Here is a 25,835-nt window from a genome sequence, read left to right as displayed (position 1 = left end):
TTAAGAATACAATTTTTATTACTATACTCTTATAATCCCATTTACATTGAATAGTTTATTGAAAAGGTATAACAAGAACAAAAAAAGTAAAATCAATTTTAATAAATAATAAAAAAATCTGCAATTATTAACTGAATAAATTATAAAAATGAAATAATTTTTTAAAATTTTAGAACATTGACTAGCAGAAAAAAAATCAAAATAAAACAAACAGTAGAATAACAAATTAGAATTTATTCGAAAAAAAAAAAAAAAAATAGATTCACAGAAAAAAATAAAGATAATTTAACCCTAGATAACTAAGCATTTGCCAAATGGACTTTTGCCAGCTTTGTAAAGTTGGCTTGTTACCGTAATACTTATACATCTTCAAAGATTTCAAACGTTACATATTATCACTTATCTATATTTTAATAAAAAGTTAAGAGTCCATAAAAATTTGACATAAATCAAGATATAGAAAAATAACAGCATGCTTTGAATTTATAAGTCAAATGATTTAATACAGTGTAACATGGATTTAAGCTTAGTTATTTAGGGCTGAAAAAGTGTTCTTAATATCAAAGTGATTTTATGGAAAACAAAAATAATAACAAGCCAGATGTTTGGGAAGACTAGTTGTAGTATATTTCTAATAGACAAAAACTCTATTTAAAAAGTTAAATCCACAAACTTTTTTAAACCAGTTGAAACAAGAGACAAATTTTTATTTGGTATAAATTATGTTCCTGGTTATCAAATTCTGTATCATAAAAAGTAATTAGTATAAAATAATTTCAATAAAAAATTTATTTTTAAATATTATACAACTTCATAGGTTTTAAAATTTTTATAAGTTTTCCGGATTGTAAAATTTAATAATCCAATTTAATTCTGCCATGAAAAAAGCATTTTTTAAGAAAAATTCAGTAGTTTTATTATTGAAAAATACAGTTCCAAATATTGAAACATTTTAGAATGCATGAAATATTATGGAGAGTGCTTTTGAAATCTGACTGAACAGAACCCTCGCTGGTTTTGTTCTTATTCTATTTTATACAGCAATAATTTCATGAATTAATATTATTATGTTCTTCTTTTCAAAATCTCCTTAAAACATTAAAAAATTCAACAATAATGAATTGGAATTTGAGTTTAGAACCATAATTACTTGTCAAAAAAAATTATAAATGAATATAAGATGGGGGGAGGCATAATAATAGCACAAATCACTAAAGTGCATTAAAACATAAGTTTCAGAATATAAAATTTTCAGAAAGAACTCTATAGTTATAAATAATTGACAAATTAAAGTAAGGTAATGAAGAACAAATATTAAAATATTTTTTACCATTCTTAAAATACTATTGATTCTTTCAGATGTTCTTTTGATTTTCAAATGAAATACAATTCTAACTTTCTGCAGCTTCCTCCTATTATAGGAGGTTATTAATGTTAAAATCATATTTTACAAGATAATAAATTTATTCATCTGTTAAAAAAAATAGACGAAAAAATACTTTTAAGGTACCATTTAAATCACATACATTTTCACATCATTCAGATTCGTTATAGCAGTATTTCAAAGATAATATTTGAAATACTGTTACAACTTATAGTAATACTTTATAATGGTAATAATACTATACAAATTTAAAAAGAAATATTAATAAAAAACAGTTAATTTCTTTAATGAATAAACATTTTTAATATCTTAACATAAAGAAAAATTCATTACAATTGCACATACTTTATTCTGCATTCAATTTAGATTATAAAAAACTACAGTTATTAACATCCTTTTGCGAACAGATCTCTGAAGTATACAATTCATGTGAATAGATGTTACATAAATATAAATTTAAAAGCCTATTCTAAATTGAAATTTATCACATATTAGCACAACGCAAATTGTATAGATAGTGAAAATGAAATATAAACCTTGAAATTAAGTTAACAAAATCAAATAATCACTTATCAAAATATGGCAAAATATATTGATTTATACAAATCTTATCTGAAGAATTCCATTGATTTTTAAGAAAAATAATTTAAATGAAAACTGAAATGAATTTAAATGAGATTGGAAAAACACACATACAAAAAACAGTCATTAAAAAAGTAATTTTAAGAGGAAATTTCCTAAATAAAACCAGGATATCACAGATATTTTAAATTTATATCTTTTATAAATCTAAAATAATATGTGTCTCATATATTTTCAGGGAAGACTCAGAAAAATATTTAATAAAAAACTATTTTAAACTACTTTTGTGTTTCTAATAATCTAATATATTATAACAAAATGTTTAACAGATTTGTAATAATGTATATTTATGCGTGAAAATGAGAAAATCAGAGCTGAATTAACCAAGGTTTGTGTTTGCATACTGGGATAAAAATTCTAAGAAAATATGAACCTTAATGCAATGAAAAATTTTAAAATAAATAATACTTTTGCTAAATGCAAAATAATAATAATAAATAAATAAAAGAATAATTAATAAATAAAATAAATTAGCACTTAAGATCCTTAAAACACACGAATTAAGAAATGTTTTCATATTTTGACTTCTGGGATATTTGTAATTGAGTGCTACCTAAATCAGAGATGTGACCAAATCAAAATAGAAAATACTGAAATTACATAGAGATACCAATTTAGCAGCATATTAAGATATTACTGTACAATTGCACAATAAATATTGAAACCATTGCACAATAAATACTGAATTTAGGAAAAATACTAAGAAAAAATCAAAAATAAAAACAAAGATTTGATATTAACCCTAATAACAGAACATTTTTTATTGAAAGTTTTATCTGAACTAATAACACAACACTTTTAACAAATATATTTTAAAATCTTTTCATACTAATTTTTATATGATCATATTTATGTTGAATATTTCAGATGAAAATATTTTAAAACAACACAAATACAGATATGATATTTAATGTTCTTTTTACAAAGTATTCGATACCAACTTTTAAATTTAATTGATCCTGACGGAATCTATTTATTATGTATTTGAAGATACAACAATCCGTACTCTTAATAACAAAATAGTAAATCTACTGAAAAATCTTAATCATGAGAAATTTTTCTAATAATTATGTAATTAACTTTTAAGAAGTGGCAACATATCACCTAAACATGGTAAATAATAATCAGGTACCAACAAATGTTGTTCAGCGTCTGAACTTTTCTGATGTTCTCTTACTTCCTCTAGTGAACTAATGCCAGTCAGAACTAAAAGGGTTTTTATACCATGTCTTGTACCCAAAAGAATATCTGTATTTAATCTATAGAAAATAAAAATAATAATAATCTTAAGAATCAGACCACGGTATACAATAACAAATATGCAATATAGATCAGTTTACACATTGGTTAAAACATAGAAATAAACGCTAACATACTTTGTAGAAAAGGTTATTAATTCTAATATTAAAATAGAAATAAAAACATTTTTTAACAGGATATGGTGAGAGAAATAACTAAATCTCATTGTGATTTTGTAATAAAAATAAAACAAACACTAGAGACTCTTAATCAGTTGCCAATCTTTTCTTTCAATAAATAATTTTAAGATATTACAAAAAAAAAAAAATATATATATCAAAGGTCATTCTAAAATATTTTACAATTGATGTAACAAAACTTAATAGTTGTTAGATTAGCCATTAGTTATTCTGCACATTTGGATATATCGGATTTGTTTTCAATGAAAAAAAATATAAATACACAAAAATGTTCTATTATTCTATTTTTATAATTGAATTTCCTATACATTTTTTTGATAAGGCAAAAAGATGTGATTCGATTTTTCTATATATCTCTGGAAACACAATGTAATTGAAAAATAGTCAAATGTTTCCCAAGTGTAGCAACTAAATAAATGAAAAAATTTAACAACAGAAGAAAAATGCGTCAGAATAAAAAAAAAAAAAATTACATGCTATTTTTAATTTCTGACACAGCATGGAAAAATGTATTCCCTGATTTTTCTAGACTGACTTTATAAAATTTCCCTGAATTTCTTCCCCTTATTTACCTACATAAAATTCATTACAAACCATTTTAATTTGCTATTAAAGTTAAAAATTTAAAAAAAAAAAAATATATTAAATAATGTTAAAATACAAATGAATTTCAGTAAATAAAAAGTAAAGCAGTAGAATGGACTACAAATACTCTTTTTTTCAACAGCTGCTAGTGCAGCTATTTATGGTATGACAAAGATAGCTAGTAGCTTACTGAGGGCAACATTTGTGGTCGGTTAGTATAAACGATGAAATACTTGTGCTTTCCAAATATTGAAGACAAACATTGTTATGAATGCAATATTTTCTGATTATTAACTAGCAAAAACATCAATTTGTTACATCAACTTCTATAATTGATTATAACTTAATATAATTTTATAGAAGTATTAAGTACATTAAGCTTTTAGATATTCTTTGATTAAAATTGAACCATAATCAAAAATTTGTACCAAATGTTGTAATAATGACAGAATTTTTAAGTACCACAAATCCAAAATAAGATCTTTTCCCCAATTATTGAGTACTTCAATAAAGTTTCTTCATTATTTCGAGTACGATAAAATGTTACTATTTTCCTATAAAATAGCCACCCTATAATGTTATTATAAACAAAGGTGTCTTAATATGTTCGTATATTGTCATTTATAATTTTAAACTGATCTTATTACTTTGTGTTTTCAAAAAGCACAATATAACAAAGGGTACTGTTTTTCTTTCTTAAATTAATGACTTAATTAAACACTTATTTTAGAATAATATATATTTTTTTCGAATGGCAGGCACTGAACATTATTTGATTGGCCTTAGAAGATGCCAGAGATGTTACTCGTTTTGCGTCACCCAGTGGGCACCTGTGATTGCCCATGCCACACTGCCACAAACCCGTTCATAGGGTGGGCCACATTCACACAACAGAGGACAACACAAGAGAGAGAAACATCCATGTTCAGAGCGGGATTCGAACCCGCAGACTTTGGCTTCGCAGTCAGGCGTGCTAACCGCTCGGCCACCTGGCCGGCTGTTTTAGAATAATGTAGCAGGAGGTAAAATGCATTTAATTATAAATGATTATAGTGAAGAAAGTTAAACGATTAAAATATTTACAGTCAGATATTCATAGGTAATACAAATATTGTTAAATGACCAAAAAGTATAAAAGATAACTTATTTAAAAAAAAAAAAACAACACTCCATGCAAATTAAGATATTCATTGAACAATCATTCAATTTATTTAGTTTTAAACTCAGGTAATGCACTAGCAAATCAATAATTCTGAATAGCTTTAAAGTAATAGCAAATTAACAAAATTGTAAGTTTAAATTTACCGCCAAATGGAAAATAAAAATTGCTTTTTTATTAAAATATAAAATTTTTTAACACTTTAAAAATGTTAGCTTACTGGAAATATTTTACAAGCTGGGCACCAAAGTAAATATTTGTATTTATTTTTGAAGTGTCAGGTCACACATATTTACTTTTAGATACTAACACACTATTCAAATTTACATTTCGGATGCGTATTATGGCAAAGTCCTGATATAAATTTCTTATGCTATATAAAGATAGCATAAGCACACTTAAAAATAGCAAAAGGATATAAAAATTGGGCAAGCATGCATAAAGATAGCATTAGCATATAAAAATAACATTAGCATACACAAAAATAGCTCACACCCATAAAAATAGCATAAGGGTATATAAAAATAGTATACGCATATAAGAATAGCATAAGGATAGACACTGAAATAATTTTATTCATTTAATAATTAATCTAACTAGTAATGCCTTAAAAAACACAGAACTATGAATATGAAATTGCAGAGAAAAAATAAAAAAATACTGTTAAAAATGAAGATTAAGAATAGATATTTAGTTCCTTTTCAAGCACTGGGCTTATGGGACTATAAGCCCCATAAGCCTGAGTGATTATAAGGCCCTGTCAGTAATTGACATTTTCTAATGACAATTTTTATTTAGCCACCCAAAGGTTGAGTGGAAACTACTAGATTTTCTCTTTATCTCTCATGTACATAAAATAATTTTAAGTAGACTCAGACTACACTTTTTAGGGCTTGATCTTCTGATCAGACAGTGTTTCAAATACAACAGCAATTCTAAAGTTTTATGGCAATAAAAAAAGTCTAAAACACAAAATAAGGGGGGGGGGAATTCATAGACAATAAAATTACCTATCACCAATCATAATACAGCGATTAAAATCTATGGCAGGAAATGTTTGTTTAATACAATCGAGCATGTATCTTTCAGGTTTCCCCAAGGCGTGAGCTTTACGGCCTGAAACAGCTTCAACAGAAATTACAAATGTTCCAGCTCCTAGAAATAATTTAAACTAAACATTAGTTTTGATTACTAGCTCAAAGATATAATGATAACTGAAGAGCTTTATTTGAGAAAAAAAAATGTTAAATGGCATTTTCATAAAATTGAGAAAAAGAGCTTTAAAATTAATTATGAGATTATTTTTACACACAGACATGCATTTATGTCACAATTACATAAAAGAAATTAAAAATTTTGATTAAGGATAATTTCACTAGATAAAAGAGGAAGAGGGGAACGCTATTGCACAAATATAATATCTCTAAATAGTAAGAAACTTCAAATTCTTACTATTTAGAAATAATATATATGTATACAATAACATACTAAAATATTTCTAAATAGTAAGAAACTAAATATGAATATTAAAATTTTTATAAAATATAAATTAGAATGTGTTTTTTCCAGAATAAACCAAGAGTGGATTTATTTTTTGTAAATATCACCTTGGAATGACATAAAAGTATTCATCACTGTCTTGGTCAATCGGATAATGTGATGCATAAAAGCATTTCCATTTCAATAATGTACTGTTGAGGCAAAATATTTATACATTTTAATAGTGCGAATCACAGGTTTCAATAACACAGATCCTAATAAAATTATCAATGATCATGCAAAGCTATAACACTTCACAATTTACTGTTGAGGCCAAATATTTATATGTTTCAATATAGCTGACAACAGGTTTTAATAGAACTGATCTTAATAAAATTATCAATAATCATGCACAGCCATAAAGCTACACAAATTATGTATGTTTTTGGACTTCCTTCCTTTCTAGTAAAGCATTCATCCTTTTAACATACAATTTATTTTTTCTTGCTCAGAAACACAGAATATGGCCAATATAAATAGTCATAATTTAAATAGACATTTAAGATTAAGGACAAGGGACATAGGAATGCTTTTTAAAAATTAAAAGACTGAGCATTTATAAATTTATTTATAAAAAAGCAAAAGTAGCACAATCATTTATTAAGAATACTGTATACTTTATGATGTGAATTTATTAAAGTATAAATAATAGTGTCAATTTAGTCGATTATAATGTTAAGATGAACAAAAAAGTAGGTTATTTTAAAGTTTAATGATTGGGTTTTATTATTATTTTCAGTTGTATTTAATTCTTTTAAAAGTTAAAAAATAAACTTTAAAAAATACGTGTTAATAAAAATAAATAGCAATTAGTAATTAATCTTTCTTAAAATTTGTAATTAAGGTCAAAACTTTCTTAATTAATAAAGTAGAGTTCCAATAATTTAGATATTAAAATACAGTGAATTGAAACTCTACTTTATCTTTATTCTGAAAATAAAATTTTTACTCTGAGCATTTTTATTAAAAATAAATAAATAAATAAAAAAAATGGACAGCTCTATTTAATTTATTATTCTGAGATTATTTAATTGTTTATAGAAATAAATTTTTACAAAACTGAAATGAAAGAGACAAATCATAAATTTCATAACTCCTAATTTTATTTCAAAAAAAGAATTGCTGAACTTGATGCAAATAGAGAATAAGTGGATGAGCTTCTAAATCTTAGCTTTAGAAATTCACAATTATAAAATTGTTAATTGAGCTTTATGTTTCATTTAGATTAGTGAATAATTCCTACCTTCATTATAGCTATTATTTTCCCTGCTATATATAAATGAGATTTTAAAAAAAAATCAAGATATTAAAATATTCTAATGCTAACGTAAAAATCGAGCGTGGAATGGCAAAGTTACTTCATAGTTTTAAAAAATGAACACCTTTTAGGGAGAACTATGAATTCCTTTTCATATCGGAATTTTACGATGTTAAAAAAAATAATAAAAAAATAGAAGAGTGGCACTTTATTTTGCAGTAATTTGAAGCAATTTAAAATGGTCCAGTGATTCTAATTTGCAAATTTTAACTTTAACAGAAAAAAAAATTTAAAAAAAAATATTGTTCTTCTAGCGTGTCTACCACTACAAAAATTCCAATTCATTAGTATATAAGACACATTAACTCGATTCTATGTCTGGGTACTTTTTCATAGATAAAGATTGACATCACCATGACTGGGTACTTTTTCATAGATGAAGATTGACATCATCGATAACAACACTCCCCACATTAGTGACCTTCGGACGTGATGTGAACACGCCTACCTTGACAGTAACTCCCACTTCGATTTGAACACGCCTTCTTTGCTGGATTGTCCACATTGAACAGTAGACTTGCTACTTGTGACTGCGACATTATCCACCTCCTCGCGCTCAGTCTCGATCACTCATATCGTCGGCTTGTATACACTTGACTTCTAATGGCAATGCAGGAGTTATCATGACTGTGAACTTTATACAGCTCTCACGATCAGCACTCAAAAGTACGGTGATCCTTATACAGCTCTCCTGACTTCTCACAAAACGGGAATGAATCAACTAGTGGTATCCATTCATCGAATTCTATTATAGCTATAATTCTGGTGGGGGAGTACTATAGTGTGTCTACCACTACAATTACAATTCACTAGTATAAAAGACAAATAAAAGAATGTTAAGTCGATTCTATGTTGGGGTACTTTTTCAAAGATGAAGATTGACATGACTCTGAAGGTTGACATGACTCTTATTGGTCGATATGACTCTCCCTACAGTTCTCTTTATTTATTTCAACCGGGAAGATAAAGGTGATCTAAGAAACCCATGATGCCCGGTGGCTGAGCGGTAGCGTTCCGCGCTGTCGTGCCACAGGTCCCTGGTTCGATCTTCGGGCCGAGCAAGGTTGACTCAGCCTTTCATCTCTTCAGTGGGTCGATAAATGAGTACCAAGCATGCTTGGGAACTAAACACTGGTGGTTCCGCGTTTGGCTGACCACCTGACAGGAACATCTGCTTCTGCACCTCAGAGCCCAAGGTCAAGAAAACTGAGATGGGCACAGTAGGCCTTGGCCCTCTATGGGCTGTCACGCCACTGAGTTTAGTTTAAAAAACCCATGACTAAACATGATAAAAAAAACTGACTTATGGGACCATAAACTAAAAAAATCAGATGAAAATGTATCAAATGGAAAAAAAAAAGGACTTTGTGTGGAAAAGAGACTTATTTGGGACCATTGTTATTGCTTAAAATTGGTTAAAATTTTAACTCAGAAGAATTACAAAAATATATACCTGGCATAGTCAAGCCCGTATTGCCAGAAGGAAATTGTTCATCTCTGTTGGTGGCAATAAAAAGAGTATCCGGATTTCTCACGTAACTTGCTGCTTTAGTAAGTTTGGGATAACTGACATGATGATCAAATCCAACAACAACTGCTCCAACCTAGAGGAGAATAAAGAAAACATTAATCTTACAAAACAATCTAAAGTAAAATTACAACCCACAAATATGAATTATAATGGGCAGTAAAACACTGTGTGGAAATTCTTCTCAAGGAGGGGAGGAAATATTCTGTACAATCAGGACTGAGATATAAATTTTTCTACTGTAGACATAAATTGTTCAGCAAAGATATTTATCATTCTGTGATGTAAATTTTTAGCACTTTCTGTTTTCAGAGTTAAATGTAATAACACAAAAGTTGGAAATTGATATGATGACAAACTTAACTCACCATACTTAAATATAAATAGAATATAAAGTTTGATTTTTGGTTTCAACTGATTAATATATATGCTATTTCTAGCTTTCACTAACCACAGCGTGGACATAAAATATTTCTATTTATAGAATGTCTATAAAAAGGAATATTAGAATATCCTAGACATTAAAGGTAACTCTGGAAAGTTTTCTTCCCCATGCAGCAAAAATGTGAGCTAGTTTTATTAAAAAGTCCATCAAATTTGTTCAAAGAAGTTCTCTTGTCTTCTGAACTGGGTTAAAAAATTCATTAACTAACTTGTTGATAAAAAAAAACTTTTAACACAAGACTTAAAATTAGGGGTGAGTTACTTTTATTATTTGAATTTGATATCCATGCTTTAAGATTCCATTCACATTTTTAATAAAATTTATTTAAAAAATAATTTGCCCATTAATAATTAATTCCTGAAATTATAGTAATAAATATCATACAGATAAGGTTTATGCCTTCACCTCAGGATCCAACTTCAAACTATGAGTCCACGGTATCCATTCCTCAGGTACAGGATCCGGCTAAAAAAGCAAACCAAAAATTTATATGAAAATAAATTACAACAGAAATTTTAAATATTATTATCACAGGGTTTTGGTAATCAAGAAATTTATTAATAATTAACAAGGTAAACAATTTTCTGATGAATATATTCTCTAATTAACACACATACACAAAATATTCAAATAAGTAACGCACATTCTCTAATTAACACACATACATATTTTTAGTTGATGGTAGAACTTACACAAGGGAGAAAAATTTCCAAGACTGAAAAATTTTAAATAAAAAGAAGCATGTTCAAAGCTGTTTAACCCTTTCGCGACGGGAAGAGCAAACGTGCGCTTATTGCTGACGCCGGCAGTCTCTCTTGCGAGTGTCTGCCCAGGGGCGGAGGGTCTTTTGTTGTTAAGCCTAAATCCATGAAATTACCGAAATATCAACGCATTGTTTAATAATGTTCTGTAGAGTATTTAAACGGCATATGCTTTATATATATTTCTATAGATACTTTATTTACTTAAGTTATTTCTTGTTTAAATATATATTTTACACATTTTATTTTCATTACGTACTAACCATTTAATAACTTTTAACATTATACATCTGAAAACTAAATATATGACTTAAAATTCTTTTTTCCTATGAAAAATTTGAAAACACTAACATTCCACTAAAAACTCTGGACAGCAAATCGAAATACCCAACGCTGCAGCGAGAAAAAAAACCTCCCCTGCTTACTGTAAACAAATAGCACGTGCGAATTCAAAGAGCCGTCATAAAGCATGCCATTCCAAAACATTCCTTTCTCCTTCATTCCTTTCCCTTAAAAACCATGTGTATGTGAGTCATAATACTCTCATTTTGAGTAGAAGGTCAAATCTACGTGTATCTGAAACCATATGGACATACAATGCCATCTTCTGGCAAAAATTTTATTTTTTAAAACGTTCCAGGACACTGGCACTAATGGGTGACGGCCGGAGGTGAACAAGAAAACGCTCTTGCACGCCGGTGTGTCGGCCGGGAAGTGAGTGCGTTTCTTGCTGGGATGTACAGGTGACAGTCGGCGCGAAAGAGTTAAAAAACTAATTGTAGATTTGCATACTTTAAAAGAAATTTTTTTTTTTACATGACATCTAGTCAATGAAGTTTGCTAAAAAATAGAAATTATAAACTCTTATGAAGAAAACCATGTTGATTACTTAAGAGATATAATCTAACCTTATTTAAGATTAAGAACCTTATTATTTATTGATTTTTAAAATGAACATTTAATGCTAATGAAATAAAAGCTAATTTAATCTGGTTAAAAGCAAAAAATTTTTTTTTTCAGTCATTCATTTTTTTTATAAAAATCTATGTAACTTAATACTTGTTGGAAAAAATATTTCGTCAATTTGAATCTTAATTTGTCAAGTTGTGTATTGTCCAGGAAAAGTTTCGGTTTGAAAAAGGAAGTTGATAGTGTAAAATTTCCATTGAAGAGGTTAATGTATTTATCATTAGTTGAAAAAGGCAGTATTAATGGAACAAACATTAGTTATATCCTGAAGATGACGATAAACATTAGTTGAAGGATGCCGATGAATCATTGTAGGCAATTACCATTATCTATTTGTCCAATTATTTATTGTCCAGAGTGTGAAGATATGAAACAAATAGGAACTGCTTTAACGAAGAATTAAATTCGATAAATAATAAAAATATTTTTTTAAAAAATATGGAATCATATGCAGTTTCAAAGTAAAAAATGATTCATTTTTGTGTATACATAAATTAATAAATTTAGAAAATTGTCCGGAGGGTGGGGCTAAACTTCACAGGGCACCTCCATCCACCGAGAAATCAAAAATGTAAGTGTCACGTATACGTTAGCATAGTTTTCGCCAAGGAAAGTTAAGGAATCCATGTATTGGCTATTAATCAATTACATTTAATGCCAAGGCTTGTTTTCTTAGCCTAACGCATTCAAATGTGCTGGCGGAAAAGAAAGCGTGAGGAATAATAACGAATTTTAATGAATCCAAAACATTAGCAACCATAGAACAGTTCTCGAATTCCATGTTAACGTGTTAGGCAGATGTAGAGGGAATGTCTAAAAATAGATTTTTTTCCGCACTCAACTCAAGGTTGTGGAATAAAAAGATTACAGATTATATAAATGACTTTTACTTATTGAAAAATGATTAAATAAGAAACTAATTTGGTTTTTAAATGTTAGGAAATAAGTTATACATATTTCAGCAAGACATAGATACATTCAGTTCAACAAATAATAACAAAACTTTTTAAAAATTTTTCTGATGCCTAAGTGTTGACTTAGAATGATTCAGTTGAAGATGCAGTTATAGATTTTATTACATTATGTTTCATTGATTACCTTCTGAACTTAATTACATTCTACCTCATTCAGTCTCAAAACTTTTTAATAAAGACAGAAACCTTTAAAAAACCTGAAAACTTTCACCTTTGATCAGATTACCTTAGATTTATATTATCACAAGATTCTTATTGATATTATCAAAAGACATTAGCACTGAAAAAAAAAGGGAAAAAATAAATAATAATAAAAATAACTGCCAAGAAGAATAAGAAACGTTCCATAAAAAAATGATAGAAATTGTAGGAAAAAATATGTCTATTTTAAATTTGGAATGCTAGTAAATACATTTTTAGATTAATTTAGAAAAAAAAACATCAAAGCATGACAAAAAATAAATATTTTTATTGAAGAAACAATTTGATATAAACAATAAAAAAATAAGCTAATCATATATAATACCAAATATACATAGCCAAATATACATAAACAAATATTCCAATAGTTCAAAATTTTAGAAAAAACATACACACATTAAAACCTTACCCCAATAGGTAAATGTTCTATATTAGCTTTTTCCAGCTCTCTGGCAATACCTCCACTTCCAAGAATGTAAACTTTTTTCTTAAAACTCATACTTTTTAGATAAGTTGCAACACAGTAGGCAGTTGAGATAATACTATCCTGAAAATATTTCTTATTATTAGACTTTAATATGCATGGGAATTTAATCTAAGACTATGTCAACCTTCATCTATCAAAAGGTACATCTTGAGAGAATTAAGTTAACATGTTTTATATACTAGTGAATTAGTATTAAATATTTATAGTGGTAGTTACGCCACATTACTCCCCTTCCAGAATATTGATGGATGATCCACATTAAATAGTATATTTTTAAGCAAATCAACTGTTTAATGTGGATGATCCATCAATATTGGCAAGTTCTTATACCTTCCAGAGGTCACCAATGAGGAGAATTATAAATCAACCATGTCAACCGATTCTATCATGAGGTACCCTTTGATAGATGAAGGTTGACATAGTCTATAATTAAATTCCCTCAGCATCTCTCTACATTAAAGAGATACAGCGATTGCTCTATTGTTGTTAAATAAAATTTTTGCCGCAGGTACTTATCACTTTCCCACACAAAAAATGGGTTTGAAAAACATGAAACTCAGCACATTTTTAGAGGAATGTTTAAGGAGAATCTTGATATATAACTGCTTATTAATGCAGATGTAGGTTTCTGAGGTTTGAGTCAAAAATTAAAGATTTCGTTTTTGTGCCGCACAATCCCGTTTGGCAAAAATTATTAGCAGTAGAATTATGATTATTTATGTCTGAATGATTCTTACATCTGGAGATCTATGTTTGTTATAACTCTTATGTCTGAAGAAATGTCTGTTTGTTCTTTAAATTTATTTATACAACTTAAACAAAAATTAATAATCAACAACAAAATAACAAAACAAAAAAATACAAAAAATTCATATTTTCCCCAATCTTATAAGAGATAATATGGTTATTGTCTACTTTTCATTAAAAAAAATCAGATTATTTCAAAGTGGAAACTCAATGTTAATACTTAAGTAAATGCATAATAAAGATAAACTTATAAAACTCTGTTCGGGTGTTTCTTCTTGTCAACACATATTTATCCCAAGTCAGCTTTAGACAAATAAATTCATTTTGATTATACTGATGCATTTCCTTTGTCAATTTCCTTATCTAGATTAAATTCTTACATTTTAACCACCTCAGACACTGAAAAGCAATGGTCAGCATTTTATTAACACTAAAAAAAATTAACGATTATTAATACAACCAGCACTTTGCTAATTCATAATTGGAATGAAATTGATGTCTAGAAATAAGATATAATTTCTAATATATATATATATATGGGTCATTCTCACAAAAAGATGATTTTTTAAGTCCCTTAGTAATAAATATTAGGAAATACAGCAGATTTCTTAATATTTTTCTCCATCATTTTTCGTAAAGTTCTAACTAACAAATCATATGCATTTCTGCTAAATGTATTTAATATTTCATTCTTATTTTTTAATAAATATAACTTCAAAATCCCCTCCCTGGACGTCCCTACGTCTGTGACACAAAATAATTTTTAATGTCTGATAAAAAATTTAAATTTTATTTTAATGGTTTTTGTAGTTTTACCTAGTTAAATGTTTATAGTAACTTTTTATTCAATATTTTTGTTAAAAAATGTATTTTCATAAAATAAATGACTACTAAACTTTGTCCATCAAAAATGAAATCTCCCTCCATGGACAATTAATATAGTTCGGTAAATATGCAATAAAGGGCAGAATATGAGAAATCCCTATAAGACAGCTGCTGGGAAAGATAACCATTCTATTTTCTAATGTTAACTATCAGTTGTTCTCTTTGGTGTCAGTTTTGGATTGTTGTGTTCAAATGGGGTTTGGCAAAGTTCTCATCGTATACTCCGTGGACATCATAAAAAAGGTTAGAGAATATTATTTTATTTTTGATAGATGAATTTTAGATTGCAAAAATAGTGTATTTAATAAAAAGAACTGCTCCATTTTCGTAACTTTAAAATCAAAAATCAGTAAAATTCAAGAACTAGTTTTTGTCTCCTCTGTGGACATAACAAGTCCATGGAGGAGAAGACACAGTCAATGGAAGAGACAATGTGTTAGATAACCATAATACAATTTTAATAATTAAAAAACTATTTTCTTTTAATAGATATTTTTTAAATTGGAACAAATGTGTTAATTTGTTTATATTTTTAAAGAAAAATTAAGTTTAACTTTTTCTTATCGGAGAAGTAAATATTGGCAATTTTTCTAAATAAATTCTGTGATGTTTAAAAATTTTTTTCTCTTCAAATTTTAGGAAAAAAATGGCAAAACCAAAATATAAAAAAGAAGGCAATCAAATGTTCAAATGCAAAAGAGAAGGGAACAGAAAACACTTAGTATGAGACAAGCTAGACAGAAATTAAAAGAAAACCCTATATTGCTTGAAGAAAGTAAAAAAAAAAAAAAAGAAAAAAAAAGANAAAAAAAAAAAGAGCAAGAAACTTTAAAATCTGTATCAGAAAAAAATTTAACAGAAAAATCGTGATTAAATGTACTTAAATTTCTAGAAATTGATAGAGCAAGCCATTTGTGCCCAGGGAAAAAAGAAAAGAGAAGAGAAAAAAAACAAAAACGTTATTTGGATGACAGTTTAACTTGCATAAAATGTTCATAAAAGAGTACCCTCAAGACTCAACTTTCATGTGGAGTCTGAATTTCTATTTCAATAATCTTTACATTTTAATTTATTAATATTCAGTAAGAGTTACTTAAAAAGTTGTACACTTAGGTTAAAAATGGATGTTTCCTTTCATAGCAGCATGATTAATCGGAAGTAGTTCTATCTCTAATAATGAAACATTTTATTATTTACTTATTAATAATTAATGAATTAGTCTTCATTGACATTTTATATTTTATAACATAAAATGTCTTCTCCATTGACTATTACATCTCTTCCGTGGACAAGGCAGAATTTAAAATATTTCAAATCTTGTAAAAAATAAAATAGAAAACTTGACAATTTTTATAAGGACATATAACAAAAATAAATAAAGGCATTTATGTAATTTTTATCACTTTTTTAATTATTATAATTTAAGAAATTTTTTTAGTCTATTTATACCTTTTCAGTGAGAATGACCCATATATATATATATATATATATAAACTTGTGTAATTAAATTTCAAAAATGATTTATTATCAATAAAAAAGAGTATTCCTGAAGTTGCTCAAATTATCAAATGTTGATACATGCTTTTATTAGTTCAAAACATCATTTTGAAGAACATATAATATTGGTAGTACGTATTAAATATTAACTATAAATTACAGTCAATGTTAGTTACACTTTTGTTTTTTAAATTTTTATACATTAACTTATAGATAAGCACTTTCTGTAGAAATAGCATAACAAATTTTAGTAAAAATTTCAAAATGTTAAGCAGACATCCTCATTTAAAACTCACCAAAGTTGCAGGAAATCCAAGTTTCTCAAATTTCTTCAAATATTCTTCTCTGGATTTGGTGCTATTGTTAGTAACATAAATTATATGCTTTCCCTAGAAAAATCATAATAATTTTAATAAGAAATTAAAATAAAAAAGAAAAAGGATAAATGACTATACAATGCATTTTGATTAATAATAAACTATTCAAAATTTCTTTGTTGTTTTTAATAAAAATGAACTATGATTAGAAAGAGTATACAACTAAAAGCTCTAAATAAAATAAGTATTTTTCAAAGGTTATTAGTTTAAAATTGACTCAATTTCTATATATATATACACATGTTACTATGAAAGATCAAAATTGGTGGTTGTACATTTTAATTAGGTAATGGTTGGTGTCGTATCCTCTATTGAATCATATTTCATGGTGTGCTTGAATAGTTTTTGTTATTTCTATGGCATTAAATGAATACAAATCCTCTTCTGTGGGGTAGTTTAAGAGGTGAAGGCCTGCAGCGACTGCAGGGCAGTTAAAAGTATGATATGGGGTCAGTTCCACATTAAGAGAGTTGCCACAGTTTTGATATTTTCTAGTCCCATTTGTAGAAGTTTTCATGTTTTTATGATGTTTTGTTCTTAGTCTGCTGAGAGTAGTGGCTGTCTTCCTACCGATGTCAAGATTAGTTATTTGATCGTGGGCTTTGATTTTTAAAGGGGTGAATAGTCTTGACTTTGCAAAAGCATTTGCATCTGCCAAAGTGGTTGGGATTGTATTTTGATTGAGATCTCTGGCATTTTTAGCCAAGGAATCAGCTATTTCATTGAACTCTAGGTACATGGGCCGGGAATCTACTGCAAGAAGCATTTTTTCCGGAGACGCTGAAGTTGTCCAAGTCGTTCTATGATATTCAGGATTAGGCTTGAGGTACCTTTGCTGAGGACCTGTAAGGCAGTCCTGCAGTCGCTGAAGATGGTGATACCACTAAGCTGCTCCGAAGGAATTAGGTAATATCAAACATATAATCACTTTTATAAATGTCTAAAATATATGCTAGATCTAGTAAAGTGTCCTTGTCTGGCATTCCCTACATTGAAAGTTTTTAGGTCAAGTGCCATTTCCCAGTATAAATGTTCATGATATTCCCTACGCAATTTTTTTTAAAGGTCAAGTGCCCCTGCCAAGTATACATTTGCCTGATGTTCCCAACACTGATGTTTTTTCTAGTCTATCCTAATTGGAGATTCAAATATGAAATAAATATTAAAATTTCAATGAATAAATTAATATTAAATCAGAAATAACAGATATTTTGGACATTCATTAAATCAACTATGTGGTTATCGACGTTTACCAGAGAAAGTCGACATTCTCCAGACTTTGGTCATTCATGGTAACAGCACACAAATATATAGATGAACTACTTTTATAAATTTTGAGTACAGTAACAATGAATAAAATCAACATACATAATAAACAATATTATGAACTGCAGTGTTTAACTTTATTCACTGTAAAGATTTGGATTAAGTACTGTACTAAGTCACTTTAAAGATGGACTAGAGCAAAATGGGTAACCTGAGGCTCTGACTAAAGCAATTTAGCTAAAATTGATGGTCTGATCAGCCCCCCCACTTGTAAATTTTTACTTACAGCGATATGCTTTATAAATTCGGGAACAGAAAAAAAAACTATTTATTAAAGTTTCAATTTCTTTTTAAAAAACTCTCCCCTTTTAGAAACAGTTATTTTTTTATCTTTTAAGGCAGAAATATAACTATTAAGTTCTTATAATAACAAAAAATTTTCTATGTGAGTTATAAATGTATAATTATGTAATCATGTGTAATTATATAAATATGTATGATTATATATAATCTATAAAAATTTAGCAAAAATTGATCATATGATCAGTTTTTCTGTAAATTTTGATTTAATTAGTATATAAGACTAATAATAAAAGTTTTCAATTTCTTTTTAAAAAAGTTCCCCCTTTTAAAAACAGTTATTTTTTTGTCTTTTGAGAGAGAAATATAACTATTAAGTTCTTGTAATAGTAAAAAATATTTCGATGAGAGTTATAAATATATAATCATGTAAATTTAAACATGCATTAATGAAATTATGCAAGGAAATGACAGAGTAAACAATAAGTGCATGAAAAGTTTTAGTATTGGATAAAAAAAATTTTTAAAAAAATTTATGAGGAAGGGCATCATAAATATTAAAATGTGCCTTAATTGTTAAAACAGAAATGAAGAAAATGACAAAAGAATGGGAGCTATATGTACAGTTTTGCGAGCTATAACAGTGTTTTCATCATAGAAAAAAAATGGGTGAGAATTTCTCACCCTTTCTCAAAAACAGGGTGAGATTTCAAAAAATTAAGTGAGATTTCTAAAAACTAAAAAAACAAAAACTCTCAAAAAAAATCTTTTCTTTAATTATAATAAATTTTTAACGTCTTCTATTTTTAAAGCATTGAATATTTTTGGTGCATCATCATAGAAGATTTTGCCTTTACAAGGTATTTGTCCATCTTACATTAGCACATAAAAAAATTTGAATATCTTACATGAAGAAACCTTACGGTATAAACACGTGGTTGCAGAGAAATGTGTTCTGAAAGGGGTCCCGTGGTTGTGTTCTGTTGTTCGAAAAGGTTCTGAACAATACTGGTAAATAGGGAAGATGGAACAGGGCAGATGTTGGAAATATAATGAAAGATCCAGGAAGAAAAGTGAAACGGATTTTATTCTAAATGGCGTAATTCGAAGCTTTTTCCAAAATGCGAGAAATTTGCGAATTTTCAAATTGATTTATAGAATGCGCGAATTTCTCGCGGTAATAATTTTTTAATGCGAGAAAAGAAAAAAATATGCGAGATTCTCGCGCTCTAATGAAAACACTGTATAAGTATAGTATAAAATTTAAATCATTCATATCAATTTTGTTATATACATTAATTATATTTCAAAATGCATTGTCATTTTAAATTTAATTGGTTTCATTAATGTAAATTAGTAAACTAATTATAATAAGGAATTTTTCAAATAAAGTTGAAATTTTTTTAAAGAATTTCTTTACTCAATTCAAAATAAGAATCTTTTGAAAAACTATACAGAAAATATAAAGAAAAGCTAAATAAACTTAAGTAATACAAAATCGCACACTTATAGGTCTTTAAGTATTTTTATAACCCTTATTTAAAAAAAAAAAATGATAAAATTATTCTTTGCTTTGTCAACAAATAGGTTTTGACTTTTCCTGGCAATTTCTTTCTCTATTCTATTTTTATTTAAACATTTATCAAATTTTATTTTAGTCTCCCTTCTGTCTAATAATACTTTAAAAAGACAATCAATTCTGAGGATGAAAATGACGCACCTGCTATTGATATATGGGACCCGGAGCTTATGAATTTTTGATGCTCCAGCACCAATTATAGATAATAAGCTTAGCTCCAGGAATTTCAATATCTGTTTATGCATGCTTTTGAGATTCAGATTTTAATCAAAAATTTTCATTGTAAAAAGAAACAAAAAATAAAAACATCATTACACAGAAAATAAAAATTTAAGTTAATTCACAGTTGAGTTAAGAAAATAACTGAATCTAAAAAATCCTCCTTCATAATTGATCTTAAATCATTATAAATGCACTTCAATGTAGAGAATAGTCTCTTTACAGTGACTTGGCTAATGGGTAATGCTGTTACAATATGCAGGCAATTTAAATGTCGAGGTAGCATAATTGTGGCCATGAGGTTAACATTGCAAACTAGTCTGTGTTACTATGCAGAACTCATAATTATCAACAAAAACATCATAGGCAGTGTGAAGAATTTTAGGATATGAACAAGGAAGACAAGGTCAAATGCCCAAAAGGCTAATATTAGGGTTGGGTTTTTTGAAGTCCTAAACTAGTTTTGGACAGGACACATAGGTTTTACTGTCTTAAAGTGTCAAAAACCTTGAACATTGCCAAATTATAAAAATTTTATATGTGTAACCATTGTACACATAATAATTTCATACATTAATAAATATGTGATACTTTATATACAATTTGCTTTAACTTATTACAGGAAAATAATATATATATATATATATTTTTTTTAATGGCGGGCACTTGGAGCTATTGTCCATTGGCCACAGAAAGTGCCAGAACTGCTAATTTTCTTTTCGTTACCCAGTGGGCACCTGTGGCGAAGCCACGGCGGTGGAACAGCGTCGCCCACGTCACACTACCACAACCCGTTTATAGGGCGGGTCACATTCACACACAAAGGAGAAAGGACATAGAACACAGATAGAGGGAAAGAAACATCCATGCCTTGCCCGGGATTCGAACCCAGAACCTTTCTGATGCAAGGACAGTTCCCTGCCCCCTACACAGACTGGTCGGCGGAAAATAATATATAATAGGAAAAGATTTATAACTTTTGAAGCTCCATAATTCATTGAACAACAAAAGTGAATACCTTATCCTTTAAATATGAATAAATATGCTTTTAATACTGATAAGCTATGTTTTCACATAAGGATAAATAATGCAATATTAAAAATAATAATAAACTTTTTTAATAAAATAAAAACTTGTCCTCATTTGGTTTCTTGTTCAAAAATTAACATTTTATTTTTCACATTATTTTTTTAAAATTGTGATATACTTTGAACAACAGGGTTTTGAGCAATTTTAGACAGGACAGTTTAAACCCTGGTTTAAACCATGGATTAATCCATTCTGTCTTAAACCTTGCCAACTCTGGCTAATATTGCATAAAATTCCTTTATATACAAACAATATTAAATTAGTAAATAAAGAAATTCTCATTATTATTATAACAAATTAAACATATTGTAATAATACATGCAGCATTTAAAATAAATGATAATATAAACTAGTAAATATTAAGTTCTCAGTAGAAATAAGTACCAATAAAACAAGGGGAAGCATCCTTATCGAATAGATATAATGAGAATCTATGTGTTATAAATAAAATGTTGGAAAATACTTTTTTTTGCTTAAATTTTACAAAATATAAAACTAAGACTTTTTGTGTTTTATGGCTAGGGTCAACAATGATGTTCTTTTAGGGATTGTAAAACACTTGTAAAGTCTTTTAATGATGATTTAATAATGATTAATAATGAATTAATTACAAAAGAAAATAATATCCACAAGGACACTTTGCTATATATTTTAAAACTTTATCTATTCTTGAGTAAGTTGCAATAGCAATTTCATAAATAGAAAAATCATTCATAATAATACACGCATAGAAGAAAAGAATATAATGCATATTTTAGAGTAAAAAACATAGGTAAACATTTTTAAATAATAAGAAACTAAATAATGAAGTAAAATAAATACCATATTTTTGAGAGCATTAATGACTTCAACAGAGCCTGGAATAGCATCATTACCCATCCATAACACTCCTAAAAAATTAAACAATTTTAAAACTCTAATAAAAAAAATAAATAAATGAATGAAATTTTTTTTTTAAAAATTAAAACAATAATTAGTTGAAAAACTGTCAACAAAAAGAGGTATTGAATCAAAGGTTATGTACTACTAATATTTAATCTTACATAAAATAAAAAGATTGAAATCATATTTATAACCAAAATTATGAAATTACACAATTAGTATGAAGGTAATGTCTATTTTTTATTGTACACCAAAAAGCCTGACTTCAAAAACTTTTATACAAACACTTAAAAATGGTTAACCAAAAAGTTAAGCATTAACAATTAAAATTCATTGTAAAACTTCCAGGTTACCACTTTCAATAAATTTTTATATAAAAACTTAAAAAATACAGCATTCAATATTGTTATTGTATTTGCACTTCTTATAATATGACTCGTGCTATTTACTATTCAAATTGTAAATCTATTTAAATTTAGTTCAAAACATAGAAATTGAAGAGAACACTCAAACAGTGCAATTCTAATACTTTATTTATGCTATGATATTTGAACTTGGTGAACTTCAGCACCCTCAGTCTTACCTGGTGTCATCTTTGAATATTTATCCTTTTTAGAGAAACTTTGGTTTACCTTAGAACATTCTTAATTCTAGAGGCAGTTAGCTTTAAAAAGGGGGACACTTGAACTTTTAGTCGACTATTTCATTTATTCTAATTATCTTACTTTAGTCTTCTATGTATTTCATGTGATTTTCGTATTTTTACCATTTGATGTTTTACCTGACCTTATTTTTATTGTTGGTTACTAATACTCCCTTAGGTGTTTTAAGCGCTTTTAACTTCTTTTGAGGATTCTGTTTTATTTTTATCATCTTTTTGATCTTGTGATTTTTCCTATGTGTATCAATCTTTTTGGTTTTGATTTTACTTTACTGTAATTTTGTAGTATTTAGTTCACATGACAACGGGCGTAACCCTTATCCGAAAACTCCTTCGGGGGTAGGTCGGTTACAATTAGTCTTATGCTGTGATATTTATTTCCATAAATTAATTTTTGATTTACTGCTTCAGAATTTATTAAAGTTAGACTATGAATACTATGAATGCTATAATAAAGTGTAAATTTAAATACAATTTCAAGGATATAATTTTCTAGAATATCAAGTCTGTTTACAAATCCTCTTCTTAATACATCATAAAAGAGACTGGAAGTTTTTAAGATTTCATTAATGTGTAGTGATATTAATTTCCTCTAACTGATTTATAGTTCACAACCTTTTAGAATTTATAAGATACAGACAATTACTGTGGCATAATGAAGTGTAAATTTAAACACAATCTCAAAAATATAACTTCCTAGAATATCAAGTCTGCTCTCAAATAATCTCCTAAATTGCCATAAGAAGAGGGATGCACTAGAATATTTTAAGATTTCGTTATTTTCTGTGATATTAATTACCTTAATTTGATTTATGGTTCACAACCTGTTAAAATTTATAACAGAAAAATCCTATGAATGGTAAAATAAAATGTAAATCACAAATCTTCTCCTAAACTATCATATGAGGATACATTAGAAGTTTTTAAGATTTTGTTCATGTGTTGTAATATTAATTTCCTTAAATAGATTTATGTTTCACAACCTGTTAGAATTTATTACAGAAAAATCCTATGAATGGTAAAATAAAATGCAAATTTAAATATAATCTCAATAATATAACTTTCTAGAATATCAAGCCTGCTCACAAATCGTCTCCTAAACTATCATAAGAGGAGGGATACATTGGAAGCTTCTAAGATTTTGCTTGGGGTTTAGGATGTTGTCACTGTTTACACTCAGTTAACCTTGGGTAATGCTTATCATTTGATAAAACATAAGAAAGATAACATTAAAAAGAGTTGAAATGTTAATTTTATTAGTAGTTATTAAGTATATTATAAAATGTTATATAAGTTCATTTAAAATATTTTTGTTTACTTTATTTCCTAGATTTTTCCAGTTTCCACAACTAAAATTTCTTCCGTTTGACAAACCATCCCAAACAGTGCTGTTTATTTTAAAATAATATAATCAATTCAATTACTTATTTAAAAGAAATTAAGAGGCTGAAATAACCGATTTTAACGATTTGATCAAAAATCTCACATCTTGGTTATGCAAACCCTAGATATAGGGTTATACATACCCTGCAGTTTAACTTCATTTAATTTAAAATCGACTTCTATATTTAAATATCCTCCTCATTCAGATATTTTTTAAAGATTAATTTACTTTGCAAAATATGAAAACTTGCGAATTTAAATGAAAAATTACACAAAAATTAACAGTAGAAACATTCATAAAAAAATTTATAAATTAAAATGCAATTTAATAACAAAAATATTACACAGTTTAAGGAAATGTTTAACTCTTTTTAGTGGTCATGCCTCACAGCAAGTTCTTTTGAAAGAAATTTTTTCTAATTTGTAGCATAATTAATTAAAAATCGGTAGCACAAAATAGTTAATAGAAAAAGAATATATTTCCAGCTAATTTACAGCATCTGGCGAATTCAATCATGAAAAATAAATATTTTGGTGCATAGCTAAAAAAAAAAAGATGAATATTGTAATATTGCTCTAAATAAGATTGCAACACGCATGAAGTTAACTCTTATTGCATCCATCATAATAAAAAATGCTCATTTTTGAACACAGCTAATGTAAAAATAAATCGAGATTAAATTGTTCCAAATATTGTATGGCACAGACATCCTTCCTTTTCTGAATTTTATCTGGATAGTCTACAGAGTAGCCTGATTATTACAGATATTAGGACTAGAGACACAATAATTTCTTCAATTGTTAATTTATTTAGTTTTTATCATAATGTTTGTGAAAATCACACATTCTTTTTTCAAAAATTTTTTTAAGGTAAAGGTGTAGAATCAGAGACACCTTGGTTTAATGATAATTTCATTCAGCTTTGCTGAAATCCTGTTTTTGAATATCCTGATATTCTTTGGGGTCTTTGCTTTACTGCAACTTTTGTTTACCTTTATTTAATTCATTCATAGTTTATTTACCAAATTGCCAATTATGAGAGAGGCTTCAGATTGCAAACTGTTATCTATTTTAGCAAATCATAATTGATATTTTTGGGAAGATATCTGTATTTTGATATGCTGCAAAATGATCGCCAAGTCTTGGAAACTTCAACAATGTTTTTTTTTCTCCTGAGTTTACTTTTACACAGAAACGACTTATAAGCAATCTGTCATAATTTAACTAGCGCTTTTTTATATTACTAAGAATGCATTTACACATAGTATAAATTAATAAGTACCATCACAATCAGTCATAACATAATCAATAGAATTCAGGAGCCCAGAAGATATGATAGTTTCATCAATTTTTTTACATTCTCGTGGTCCCATTTTACTATGAATGCTTAATATTTGAAGAATATTGTTGAAGCGGAGTAAGTTAAGATTGTATAGTTTTTCAAAACTAATTTCTAATATAAAGTTACAAACGGTAGCTAAATTGTCAAAACAGAAAGGGATCGAAAAGTAAATAAACA

General features: G+C 27.6%; 1 protein-coding gene across 2 annotated transcripts; it reads right to left on the bottom strand.

Annotated features, from left to right (window-relative positions):
• Nucleotides 1-25,835, bottom strand: LOC107439612 (glycerol-3-phosphate phosphatase). 2 transcript variants are annotated; one of them, XM_016052268.3, is made up of 8 exons: nucleotides 25,599-25,835; nucleotides 22,213-22,280; nucleotides 16,857-16,949; nucleotides 13,354-13,491; nucleotides 10,445-10,504; nucleotides 9,520-9,670; nucleotides 6,220-6,364; nucleotides 1-3,285 (listed from the first exon to the last, which is right to left on the bottom strand). In XM_016052268.3, exons 1-8 carry the CDS (start codon nucleotides 25,687-25,689, stop codon nucleotides 3,102-3,104), a joined length of 930 nt encoding a protein of 309 aa, XP_015907754.1. In that variant the 5' UTR covers nucleotides 25,690-25,835; the 3' UTR covers nucleotides 1-3,101. The 2 variants fall into 2 exon arrangements, with proteins under 2 accessions (XP_015907754.1, XP_042902635.1); XM_043046701.2 differs by lacking the exon at nucleotides 25,599-25,835 and adding an exon at nucleotides 25,339-25,400.

This window comes from Parasteatoda tepidariorum, chromosome 6, assembly GCF_043381705.1.
Source record: "Parasteatoda tepidariorum isolate YZ-2023 chromosome 6, CAS_Ptep_4.0, whole genome shotgun sequence".
Lineage (NCBI taxonomy): Eukaryota > Metazoa > Arthropoda > Arachnida > Araneae > Theridiidae > Parasteatoda > Parasteatoda tepidariorum.
Note: the sequence above shows the minus strand (reverse complement) of the source record. Positions and strands in the feature narration are given on the sequence as shown.